At 40.2% G+C, this 13,490-nt stretch overlaps 1 protein-coding gene across 1 annotated transcript in view; it reads left to right on the top strand.

Annotated features, from left to right (window-relative positions):
* Window positions 1-13,133, top strand: part of GLB1L3 (galactosidase beta 1 like 3) — an 88,251-nt gene extending 75,118 nt beyond the window's left edge. Inside the window, exons 13-23 of the mRNA XM_012556384.2 lie at window positions 966-1,050; window positions 1,487-1,624; window positions 2,266-2,346; window positions 3,012-3,118; window positions 4,178-4,318; window positions 6,180-6,251; window positions 6,942-7,020; window positions 7,828-7,915; window positions 8,246-8,357; window positions 12,504-12,620; window positions 12,740-13,133. Of these exons, the coding sequence (XP_012411838.2) occupies window positions 966-1,050; window positions 1,487-1,624; window positions 2,266-2,346; window positions 3,012-3,118; window positions 4,178-4,318; window positions 6,180-6,251; window positions 6,942-7,020; window positions 7,828-7,915; window positions 8,246-8,357; window positions 12,504-12,620; window positions 12,740-12,805 (1,086 nt within the window). The 3' untranslated portion in view covers window positions 12,806-13,133. The remainder of the gene's footprint in view (window positions 1-965; window positions 1,051-1,486; window positions 1,625-2,265; window positions 2,347-3,011; window positions 3,119-4,177; window positions 4,319-6,179; window positions 6,252-6,941; window positions 7,021-7,827; window positions 7,916-8,245; window positions 8,358-12,503; window positions 12,621-12,739) is intronic.
* Window positions 13,134-13,490: the final 357 nt, after the last annotated feature.

Here is a 13,490-nt window from a genome sequence, read left to right as displayed (position 1 = left end):
ACACAGAACAAATTAAATAAAGTACTTAGAAGCGTGCCCCAGTACATAGTAAAAATTCAACAAGTATTGTTGTTGTTAGTTGTGGCCAAGTTGATTCTGACTCATGGTGACCCATGTGTGCAGAGTAGAACTGCTCCATGGAGTTTTCAAGGCTATGACCTTTCAGAAGCAGATTGCCAGGCCTGTCTTCTGAGGTGCCTCTGGGTGGGTTTGAACCACCAACTTTTTGGCTAATAGTCAAGCACTTAACTGTTTGCACCACCCAGGGACTCCTCAATAAATATTAGTCATTTTTATTGTGATAATTATTTTATGTAAACTAAAGGTGTAATCCATAAATACATGATAACATTTATGAATTGTTATATACCAAATTGTTTAACAAACATATAAAAGCAAGAACTGTTAGATATACAGAAGAAATTAATAGAAACATAATTACAATGGACACTCCAACACCGATAAGCTAGATTAAAATTAAATAAAGATATAGAGAAAATGAACAGTGTACTTACAGACAACCTAACTTACTGGTTAATAGGTTAGGCCCAGGTCTGGATTTGAATTCTTCTCTGCCGTTACTGGCAGTGTGATTTCTGAGCCTTAGCTTCTGCAGGAAGAAGTGCAGTCAGGTCTTGTGCATCCAAAGCCAACTCTCTTCCAACACTCGTCTCCGGTAGGGCTAGGCTGAGATTACTGATGATGTTTTCCAGGTGTAGCAGGGAGGGACATAAAGCTGGAAGGAGCCTGAAGGCCACAGACATTTAGGAGGGGTGGAGGGAAGGTATAATGGGTGAGAGGATGGTAAAGTAAGGAATTTTGGATCAAAAAGGAAAAGAGCTGAATTGAGGAAAAGGCAAAAAACCTGAGTTCTTCAAATTCTCATCTGTTGGATTGTTTTCTGGTTTTTCTTTTTGTTTCTCATCTGCTGTGTAGACTTAGTATTTGATCTGGTTTGTTTCTAGAGTAAAAAACCCATTATGATTATGGAATTCTGGGTTGGATGGTTCGACACATGGGGAAATCAACACTTCGTTAGAGATGCGAAAGGTAAGTGTTTGCCATTAGAGATGACTCTAAGTAGAGTGGTTCTAAGCCAGTGTCCCCAGATACATTGTCCTAGAAGGTAGTAATGACGGCACACTAATTACTTGTACAATTTCAAAAAATTTAATGAAAATTAGATATTTAGGTGACATAAGGGCTGTTAGGCTGTTATTTAATAGATTTAGTTTAGTAGGCAAATTATATCAATACTGTGGGGAAAATAACTTTTAGAAATAGCATTTGATGTTGACAGGACTTGGTCTTCTAGCATAGTTCTGGCCAATTCTACCCATGTTCTGGTTGGAATTTTAGTGGAGGTTGAATAACAAACAATTAAGTTGACTGTGGGGTGGGGCTGAGAGTGATAAGAGTTCACCAGAGACTTCTTTCTCCTCTTACTTTGTAATTTTCTCCATATTCTCATCTTCTCTCTCCACAGAGGTTGAACATACTGTGCTTGAATTTGTCAAAGCCGGGATCTCCTTCAATGCATATATGTTCCATGGTGGAACCAACTTCGGTTTCATGAATGGGGCTACATATTTTGGGAAGCACAGAGGTGTTGTCACAAGCTATGGCAAGTGTTCTCTGGTGTGGTCACCTCCCTAGCACGGGTGTCACTGGAGCTTTATAGAGGAGGCACTAAAAGCATACTTGTGCCTCATTGGGTTCTTGACCCAATATGCTGGGATTCTGAGGGTTTTCATAGCTATTTTCCTTTCTTCTGTGATCTTAATAATACCCCAGTTGACTGTCATTTGTAGTAGATGGAACAGCCTGTGGCTGTGTAGCTCTCCATTACCCATCTGTGCACCAACCCCTTGCCTTGAGCCAGTCCTCTGTACCTTCTAGCAGAGATAGCATATGAATGGTGATTGCCATGTGCACACAGGCAGGTACAGCTGGGCCATCCAGACTGGGGAAAGATAAGAGTATGGATGGAAAGTGACACAGTGCTGCCCAGTGTACAGCAGCCTTTAACCCCCAGGGAAGGTCATAGGAAGGATTCTTAGGCTTGCATTCCACTCTGCACCCGAGCCTAGCATGGAAAGTTCCCAGGAGTCAGGGAAGGGGGTGTCTTCCTTCTGGCTAGCTCTCTGTCTCCAGGTTGTGGCTACGACCCCACTGCCGGTCCTGGAATCCCTCATGGCTCTTTGCTGAAGCAGGGACTGTTGTAGAGAACTGAATGGCCAGTGACAGGTCCCTGGTGTCTTGCAGACTATGACGCTGTGCTGACAGAGGCAGGGGATTACACGGAAAAATATTTCAGGCTTCGAAAACTCTTTGGATCCATCTTAGGTACTCAGCAGCCATTTAAATTTGAGGGGTGGTCCTCATGAAATATCTGTATTCTGAGAAAGGATGAAGAAAGGGAAAGATTTCCCTGGGAACAGCAGTTTAATGGAGCACTTCAAAGCAAGGGCAACCTTAACTTCAAATCCTGGCTTTCTACTAAAAGCTGTGTGGATTTGCATAAATGTTTTAAGCCCTTTAAGACTTAGTTTCTTCACTGAAACATGAAGATAATAATCCTATCTCCTACTATGACTGTGAAGATTAAGTTACTATTTGTAAAGCTCTTACTACAATGTATGACATAGTAAGCTCATGGTATAGATAGCAAAAATTGTTCTGTTTAATTTTATCTATTTAAATAAAGTTGATTTAACCATCTACTATGTGCTAGAAACTGGTGTTACCAAAAGGTATAAGGCAGAGTTCTTACTCCTTAAGAGCCCTCAGTCTGTAAGACCAATATAACCTCTTAGAGGTCTCCGTATTTATCAGCAAAAGCTCCAACTTAGTTATGGCCTGGTTATTATTGCCCTTGGAGAGGCATGCCTGCGTCCTATATTAGGACTAATTTCTCTTGTTGGCTCTGGGATAAAAGAATTAATGATAGGGATGGGGAAGCTTAAAGAAGGCAGCGGTTATTTTAGATCCCTGTCCAATGTTCATTGCAGCAACTCCCCTGCCTCCCTTACCTGATCTTGTTCCCAAGACTGTGTATCCTGCTGTAAGACCTTCACTCTATTTGCCACTGTGGGATGTCCTCGAGTACTTGAATGAGGTTAGTGCTGTCTGGGCACTGGGATAGGGGTGGCCATTGGAGAGATGAGGGAGAAGGCCTTGGGCCACAGAGTAGAGCTTCCTCAAGGAGCTTTTTATGGGGGAGTATGAAGACTAATCCTCTACTTTTTGTCCAAATTTAGAACTGTGGGACAAGAGCCACAGACTCCTTCAGGGTAGACTGTGAAGGGGTTTGAACTTGAAGAATAAATAGGGGTAACAGGATATTAAGAGAATCCTGTTTCCCAGCTCAGATGAACTGAAGCTCCCCCTTCTGATAAATGTTGCTGTGTGGGACTGCATGAGCTATATGGGAAAAGCTGCTGAACTAGGAACCCATGAAATTGGGTTTCTGTCTTTGCTTCGCCACCATCAACTAGGCTAGCTTACTGAACTTCTGTGGGCCTCTGCTTTCTCTTTAAAATTAGGCTACCTGTCCTATTTTGAAGAAAAGGTGAAATTTGTTTGAAAAATATAATTTTTAGATTCACTTTGGTTTTACCTCTGCTAAGAGTCCTGGTAGAGCCCTGGTGGCGCAATGGTTAATAGCTCAGCTGCTAACCTAAAGGTCCACAGTTCGAATCGACCAGCCGCTCCTTGGAAACCCTATGGGGCAGTTCTACTCTGTCCTGTAGGGCCACTATGACTCGAAATTGACTCGATGGCAACGGGTTTGGTTTGGGTTTTTTTTATAACCTCTGCTATCACTACTGTATAAAAAAATAGTGACTGATATTATAAATGCTAAATAGATGTTTAGTTAGTGAATAACTCTTAGACTTCAGTTATCTTAGAACACAATTTATTTACTCTGTTAATCAATTCTCATGATTAAAGCAATTGTTCCTCCTTCACCATCTCCCCACCATTGCTTACTTTTCTGGTTAGTTGAGATATAAAGTACAAGAGCATTATCACATGGCATCTGTTTTAGTAGTTCCCATCCAAAGAACACTTGGGGATCACTAGGTGGCACAACAAAAAGTGATAAGGGTATTAGAAAGAAGATTCCTGAGTTCTCATCCCCCTGGCTTCTGTTTTTGCCATATCTCCATCACAGCCGGTGAAATCTAATGCACCAGTCAACATGGAGAATCTTCCTATAAACCACGGAAGTGGACAGTCCTATGGATTCGTACTCTATGAGACTACCATATGCTCTGGAGGTCATCTGTATGTACATGCTCAAGATATGGCACAGGTAGGGGTCAGCGGGCTGTCCATGGTGGTAAGCAAAACTTTTAGCCTAACTCTGCTACTGGGGAAAGTAGTGACTAGTCGACTTTATTTGATAGTATTTTTAAGAACCAACTGTGTGCTGGACAAGGAGCCCTGGTGGCACAGTAGTTAAGTGCTTGGCTGCTAACCAAAAGGTTGGTAGTTTGAACCCACCCAGCAGTTACTTGGGAGAAAGACCTGGCAATCTGCTGTCATAAAGATTACAGTCCAGGAAACCCTATGGGGCAGTTCTACTCTGTCACATGGGGTCGCTATGAGTCAGAATCGACTCGACGGCACCCAACAACACGTGCTAGACATTGGGAATACAAAGTTAAAACAAATAGACTTGCTTTCTGCTTTATCACAACTTAAAGTTTGTTATGAACTGAATTATGTCCCCCCAAAATATGTGTTGGAATCCTAACCCTGATACCTGTGGATGTAATGTAATGTAATGTAAAGACCTTATATTTAATGTAATATAATATAATCACTTTCCATAATGCAATCTGATGTTATGTAATTAATCAAACAGTTGAAGTGTAGGGTGGATCCTAAACCTAATCACTTCTGGGTTATATAAAGAGCCGCATAGACACAGACACACAACACACAAACACAGACACACACAGGGAGTGGGGAATGACACCATGTGAAGATCGTCTACAAGCCGAGGAACCAAAGATTGCCCAGGACTACCTGCAAAGAAGGAATAAACATGGTCAAGACCCTGATTTGGGCTTCTAGCCTCCAGAACTGTGAGAAAATGTTTTTCTGTTCTTTAAAGCCACCCACTTGTGGTATTTCTGTTACAACAGCACTAGGAAATTAAGACAAAGTCTAATGGAGAATCTGTATCAATATTGGCTCCGTCAGTGTGGGAAGTTTTATGATGAGAAAGAATAGGCAACTGTGAAGCCCTTAGGTGAGCTCCTTATCCAGCCTTGGGAAGTCTGGGCCGTTTTCTGGAGTACATGCTGTCGATGCTAACTCTTGATGATCGGTCAGAATTAGTGAGGTGAAGAAAGAGAGGAGGAATATTCTGAGCAGAGTGAATAACGTGGGTGAAGACCTGAGTGAAGAAGAGAGCATGACTGGCTCTTGGGCCTGAAAGAAGTTGATGATGACTGGTGCGTGGAATGCAGGAGGGAAGATAAATGCCAGTTGAGGCTACACAGCTACAGGCATCTCTACACCCGTAAAGCTGGTGACTGGTCAATGGACCTCTGCTAATGCAGTTGCAGGCAGACCTACTCATCAGTGATCACGTTTGCCAAAAGAAATGGCCAAAGCTATAAAATGTAGCATCTACCTCATTTTTGCCATTGAAATTTCATACATGCGTAACTGATTGGCCTAAGTGAAATCATGACTGAAATCTTAGATGTAAAGTCCAAGTGGAGTTTTGAACTCTCCAGCCTCCACAGTGCACGGAGGCTCAGCAGAAGGGGGATGGGGTGGGGGCTGAGGGTCAACCCACTGTATCCATATCACAAGGTGCAGGGAAAGTTGTCATTGCCACGCCCTTCCCCATCTGGGGTGATTCTTTGTTCTTCTTTCTTTTGTCCCTTTCTCTTTGGCATGGACCCAGTCATTGAACTAAGACACCTATCTCAGTTCCTGACCCATACAGAGTCCAATGGGAGGGGGCCAGGGTGTCCATTATTGTGCTTGCTTTAATGATATTGCATTACTGCAACTTCCCATCAGCTTCTGGCCATCTGGAAGCACCAGGGTCCACCACTTTTTTCACAACAACCACCTTTTGACTAAACCAGTCTTTCTTCTCCCTTTCTTTAGATGGTCTGTCAGTCTTACTCCATCCAGCTCTTCTTTTGCAGGTGTTTTTGAATGAGACAGTTATAGGAGTTCTGGATGACAACACTCAGGACTTGGACATTCCCAAATTCAAGGTATGTATCAAGGGTCTGAAGGACCCCTGGTGGCACAACAGTTAAGTGCTTGGCTGCTAACTGAAAGGTTGGTGGTTCGAACCCACCAACAGCTCCAAGGGAGAAAAGACCTGGTGATCTTCTCTCTTAACAATTACAGCCTAGGAAACCCTATGGGGCAGTTCTACTCTGTCCTATCGGGTTGCTATGAGTCAGAATCGACTCCATGGCACAGAAAAACAACAACATCCAGGGTCTGGGTGTTGATCAAATGCAAACATGCCCTGGTCCTGAGATAGACTCCCTCCTTTCCCTACCACTACCCTTCTGTATTGCTCCTAATTTAGGGTACCATCAGGAAGTGTGTAAGGCTATAAGGATAACTGCATCCCCTAGGCCTGGATACATCAGGAACTGCAGCCTCTAAGCTTCAGTGCGATTGGAATTTCCCCTTTAGATGTTCTTTTGCTCCTGTAGCCCTGAGTCATTCATCAGCCCCAGTTTGGGTCTCAGATAAATGGCACAACCAAGTCTGTCTATCTTTCCAAGTAGGACAGCAGAGGGGAAAGGGGAAGATTGATATGGAACAGGAATACCACAGGGTTCTTAGAAGAGCTAAGGGCTACATGGTCTGAGGCCTCCTATTAGAGAAAAGAAAGGACTCTATAGGAAAAGCCCCACAGTCTCCATGAGCTAGACTGTCCAAAACAGGGCTGCCAACTTCTGAGGATCCTGGTGGAGAATCAAGGACGAGTCAATTATTCATGGAAAATTCAAGAGCAACAGAAAGGTAGGCTCTGGGCCTGAGAAGAGGCCCTAGCTTCTCTTCAATAGTTGTTTGGCCCCTGGGACGGGGGCTATGTTGGGGTTGGGATAGGGCCCCCAAGGCAGTGGGATACCAAAGCCCTAGAACTAAAGTTGCAAACTCCTTCCCTGCCCCTGTCCTGCAGGGAGGAAAGTGGAGCAGTTATGTGGGGTGCTACTCTCTCAGTTAAGCCCCTTTCCTAAATCTCCTTCCCAGTTAGGTTTTCTAGTATTAATTCATTGTTAAAAAGCTATCTTTCCTTTTACTTAAAGGAAATTTGTAGATATATCTTTGGGGTGAGAAAGAATTCAAAGCGCTTGAATTCTTAAATGTTAAGCATTAAAAATGTTAGGAACATTTTCTTCCTTATACTTTTTCTTCCTCCCCAGGGCCCGGGGCAAGGGCCTTTGGGCTGCACTCTTGCTTCTCTATAATGCCACTGAGGTTTTCCCTATGTGCACCCGCCTCTCTCCTCTGCCTTCTCCAGTGCTCTGACCTCTCTGTGAAGAGGAGCCCTTCTTAGACTTGGAGCTGCTTGTCCTGGAGTAGTGCGCAAGCTCCTCTGGGGAATTTCAGGGAAAGTTCTGCTGTTAAGCAGGAACTGTCTTGGTAGGATGTATGCAGGAAACATATGATAAGACACCCTCAGTCATACATAGCACGTCAGACAAGTGTTTGCCCTTGTGGGTGAGCCCTTGTCACAAAGAGCATACATGTCTGTATTTATTTGTCCCCGACTCTAGAGAATATCCAGTCCCTGTTCATATTCTTTTTCCTACCTTCCACCTGTAGGATTAACTGGATTTATTGGCATCAATAGCATTCCCCTGAAAGGTTTCACTATCTATTCTCTGGAAATGAAAATGAACTTCTTTGAGAGGTATGTTCCTGCTTACGCTCAATAGACGCTTAGAGTAATCAGGTAACTCAGAGATGGTTGATTTCAAACTCTTCACTTTGCAGATAAAGAACCCAGCATTCAGAGACCTGGAGTGATTTGCTTAAGATTATAGTGTGCTTTGGAATCAAGACTAGAACCCTAGAACTTATAATTCTGATTTTAATCCTTCTAGTCTAATACATCCCACTGAAACCATGTTGTTGAGCTGGAAACAGAATCCTAGTCTCTGAGAAGGAAACTTGGGGGTCAGTATTGGACCTAAAGCTGGGAAGGGACTTTCTTCTCCCTCACTATTGGCTCTTCTCTCAGGCTGCGCTCTGCTACCTGGAGGCCTGTCCCAAAGAGCTATTTGGGCCCTGCTTTCTACCTCGGTACCCTGATGGCTGGCCCTTCTCCCAAGGACACCTTTCTGAGACTGCAGGTAAGTGAACTGCCCTCTTCTGTCCTGGTGTTCCAACCACCGACTCTTAAAGAGCCCTGAAACAAAGCCATGTGTTCTTGATAGAGATTCTTTCTTCTTTCCTACTCTTCCTCACTTCCAAAGAATGCTTCCAACATTTCTCAGTCTTTCTAATATAGTCTGAATCTACAAGATGTAGAGAGTAAAGAGAATAAGAGACAAAAGGGATATAGCAAACCCACCCCCATTCCAATACGTCTCTACTTCTCAGAACTAAACACTGCCCACAGTTTGGGTGTTTTCATATATAACTTTGGCTAGGTGTTCTAGATACACACACAATCATTTTTTCCACTAACAGTGTTATACCATAAATTGTATTCTGCAACTTGCTTTTTTAGGGGGAGGAGTAGTTTGTACCTAGTATATCTTCTTTAATGTGTAAATACACATAGCATAAATACACAAAATATGAATTTACAGATCAATAAATTATCACAAAGTGAACACCATGTAATTAACACTGAGATAAAAAAAATAGAATATTGTCAACACCCCTCCCAATCACTGCCCCACCTAAAGGTAAACACTATCTTGACTTCTAATACTCTGGTTCAGTGTTCCCCATTTCTCATGTAAACAGAATTTTACAGCACCATTCTTTTTAGGGTGGCTTCTTTTTTTCAACGTTGTTAGATTCATCCATTTATTGATGTTGTGATTTGTTCATTTTCACTGCTGTGTAGGATTCCATTTTATGAATATGCCATAATTTACTTAACTGTTCTACTGTTGATGGGCATTTGAGTTATTTCTAGTGTTTGGCTATTATAAGTAATTAAGTCATAGACTTTTTTTTTTTTTTTTTGCTACTTGTGTTCATGACTGAGATATCTTTGTCAGGTTTTGGTACCAAGATTTAGGGCCCTCATAAAATGACTTGGGAAGTGGAGTTTGTGTAAGATTTGTATTAGTCTTTAAATATTCGGTAGATTTCATTATGAAACCACCTAGGGCTGGAATGTTCTTTGTATGAAAGTTTAAAGCACTATTCAAATTTCCTGTTTCTTTAAAAGTTAGTTTTGATAAAATGTATTTTTCTGGGAATTTTTCCACTTCATCTAAATTTTCAAATGTATTGCCTTTAACTTGTTCATTTTTAATGTCTAGGTCACCTCTAGTAATGTTCCGTTTCCATTTCTGTTACAGATGGTGCATTCGCTTTTCTTTCTTTATCAATCTCTTCAGAGCATTATCAATTTTGTTAATCTTTTCCAAGAGCCAACGTTTGGCTTTGATTCCTACTCTATTATGTGTTTCTTTTTTGGTTCTTTAGTCTCTGCTGTTACCTTTATTATTTTATTCATTTTTTAAAATGAGTTATTTGCTTTCTTTTTCATAATTTCTTGAAATAAACACTTAGATCACTAATTTTTAGTCTTTATTCTTTTTAAATATATGAATTTAGGCTTTTAATTTTCATTTAAGCATGGATTAGGTTGATTCCCATATGCATTTATGTATTTTATTTTCATCATCAATGAATTCAAAATATGTTCTAACTTACATTGTGATATCTAATTTGACCTATGGGTTATTTAGAAGTGTATTTCCTGATTTCCAAACATTTGGATATTTTATAGTTAATGTTTTCTTATAAATTTCTTATTTAATTGCACTGTCTGAGAACTTTAAAATATGCCAAAACTTGTTTATATTTCAACATATGGTCAAATTTGTAAATGCTTTGATGTCCACTTGGAAAAAGATGTATATCTGTAGATGTTAGATCAATGTTCTATATATGTCAATTAGTTCAATTTTGTTAATCACTTTGTTTCAAATGTTTTGTATCTTTATTGATTTTTGTCTGCTTTATCAGCTATTGAGGTGGTTCTATGAAAATTTCCCACTATGTTTGTGAATTTGTTTATTTCTTGTTATTCTGTCAGTTTTGCTTTATGTATTTTGAATCTATTTTTAGCTTCCACAAATTTAAATATATATATATATATGTATATATTTTCATGATAAATCAAGAATTTAATCATCAGGAAATATCCCTCTTTATCTGTAGTAATGCTTCTTGCCTTAAAGTGTACTTTTTAAAATATTAATAGAGCTATAGCAACTTCCTTTTGGTTAGGGTTTACATATTACATCCTTTTGCATTCTTATTTCCTTGTATTTTAGATGTTTCTTTTCACACAGCATATAACTACGTTTTAAAAATCCAATCTAGCAATCTTTGTCTTTTAATTAGACATTTCATAGACACTAGTTTTATATGTTAGATCATCTTGTCTTATTGTCTTCTGTATTTTGCATTCTTTTGTTTCTCTGAGCTTCATTTTGGAAATATTCTTCTAACTTATTATTCAGTTTACTAATTATTTAGCTGTGTCTAATCTGCTATTCAAGGGCTCTGGTGGCAAAGTGGTTAAGCACTTGGCTGCTAACTGAAAGGTTGGTGTTTCGAACCCACCAGCCGCTCCACAGGAGAAGGATGTGGAGGTCTGCTTCTGTAAAGATTACAGCCTTGGGAACCCTATGGGGAAGTTCTTCTCTATCCTGTAGGGTTGCTGAGAGACGGAATCGACTCAGCGGCAGTGGGTTTGGTTTTGTTTAATCTGCTGTTCATAGAAATCCCTCATTGGCACAAATGGTTAAGCACTCAACCACTAGATGAAACGTTGGTGGTTCAAACCCATCCAGAGGCACCTCAGAAGACAGGCCTGGCAATCTGCTTCCAAAAAGTTACAGCCTTGAAAACCCTATGAAGCAGTTCTACTCTGCATGTACGGGGTCGCCATGAGTCGGAATCAACTTGATAGCAGTTAACAACAACAATAATCTGCTATTCATGGGGAACCCATGTGTGACAGAGTAGAACTTCTGTATAGGGTTTTCTTGGCTGTAATTTTTATGGAAGTAGATCATTAGACCTTTCTTCCATGACACCGCTAGATAGGTTTGAACCATCAGTCTTTAAGTTAGCAGCCAATCACAAACCCAGTTTGAACCGTCAGCCTTTAGGTTAGAAGCTGACTGCAAATCACTTGAGCCACCCAGTTGGAATCAACTTAAAGCAACAGGTTTTGTTTTGTTTTTAATCTGTTATTCAAAACATCCATCAAATTCTTAATTTCAATGATTGCCTATTTTAGTTCTAGAATCTTCATTATATAACTTTGGCCTTTTTTATAGTTTCCACTTCACTGTCAAAATTCTCAGTCTTGTCTTTTATCTCCTTAAACATGTATTAATTTATTAAGTATAGTTATTTAAAGTTTGTGTCTAGTAAATTCACTATCTGGATTATTTGTGTATCTGTTTCCATTGTCTGTTGTTCCTCTTGGTTTTTGATCACATTGTCTTTTTTTCCCCATCTGCCTGATTATTTTTTTGATTGAGTGTCAGTCATTATATATGAAAAATGCTAGAAATAATTCAAGGCCTAAGATGATGTTATCATCCTTCAGAGGATTTACATTCACTTCTGGAGGTGAGTAGGGACACTAGCAATTCCAGGTCACCTTACTCCAATTACAAAGATTTAAAATGATTTGAAACAAATTTTCAACCTTTGTGAGGCCTGGATTATTTCTAATTTACTCTCTTCCTTGGGTGTAACCCCTTAGGGTTCCAACCAGAGTGTGGAGTACTTAATAAGGCTGCCCAATATCTAATTTCATCCGCCTGTTCCTGAATATACAGATGCCTCTAGTAGAAAAAATGCCTCAATGTCTTCTTGTCTCTGGGTTTTCTTCTTCGAAATCTTGGTGCTGAAACTCTTCACTGTATTGCAAGTAGATTAAAACATTTATTTTATGTAGCTTTTCTAGCTTTTGTCAGCAAGAGAGTTCATTTCTGTTACCTGTTACTTAATTCTGGTAAGCAGAACATCCGCTTTTTCAAAAATATCACATGGGGCAGAAATAACAATAATACATATTACCATTAAAGGGTTGTTTCCATTTATGGTTTTCTCTGTCATTCCTAGATCAGGTACAGCAGGACAGAACTTATAGGACATATCCTCTCCTTAACTCATTTTTACTTTCAGTGCCATAAAGCATCTCAGTCTCATTCTCACTCCCCAAGTGCCTTAGGTTTTACCTTGCTTGTGTGAATGTTCTTATGTTCTCAAGCCTCCATTCTTTCCAGGGATGGAATTATGGATTTGTGTTTATCAATGGACATAACCTTGGGCGATATTGGCATATTGGACCTCAGGAATCACTTTACCTTCCTGGGGCCTGGCTTCATCCAGAAGACAATGAGGTGAGTTGCCTCACCTCTGCCTTGATATCTCACCCCCAGAGTATAAATTTTAGTATCTTTCCCATCTTGTACTGAATAGGCTTCCCCTTTCTTACTGTCAACCTTTTTTTTCTTCCCAGATCATCCTGTTTGAGAAAATGATGAGCGGCTTATACATCGAATCCATGGATAAGCCCTACCTATAAGACTCTATTTTAACACGTTTCTTGGATGGTTGGAGTTCATTTACAAGTAATTTTTCAAGAAGAGTTATGTCAAGAATATCAAACACAGTATTACTTACAATAGCAAAAATGTGAAAAATAACACACACACAAAAATAACAGTAGGTAAATTGTTATGTAAATTATAGTGTATCCATATGATGGCTATTTTTAGACCTTAAAAAGTCTTCAAAATCTTTAATGACTTTAATGATTTTGATCTAGGTGAAGACTTACTTCTTAGTAGGTTCTTATTCTGTAATCAAATGTGATTTTAGGCAAATATGAATAAAATAAAAGCAAACGTTTATTTCTACCTCCCCACAATCGGTTGGGAGGAAGGGAAAGGCCTCCGGCCCAGGGGCAGATAAGAATTACCAGTCTCTCCATCCCAGAGAGACTATCTTACACGCTGACTGGTCACTTCGCTGTGTGTATGCTTGTGTGTGTGTGTGTATGTGTGTGTGGCGGCAACAAACAGTGTCTCTAGGTTGCCCTGCAGCCTGTGTGTCTCCAAGGTGGCCAGAGGGATCACATTCAATCAGGGAAAAAACAGCAATTTTGTTGTTGGTTTCCAACATGTGTGACAGCAAAGCTTGGCATGGAGTATTTGTCCTCTTGCTACTCGTTGGCTATCTAGGTATAGTAAAGGCTCTTACTGATAGTG

This window comes from Trichechus manatus, unplaced genomic scaffold, assembly GCF_000243295.1.
Source record: "Trichechus manatus latirostris isolate Lorelei unplaced genomic scaffold, TriManLat1.0 scaffold00064, whole genome shotgun sequence".
Lineage (NCBI taxonomy): Eukaryota > Metazoa > Chordata > Mammalia > Sirenia > Trichechidae > Trichechus > Trichechus manatus.
The sequence above is the reverse complement of the archived record's forward strand: the minus strand, read 5'-3'. Positions and strand labels throughout refer to the sequence as shown.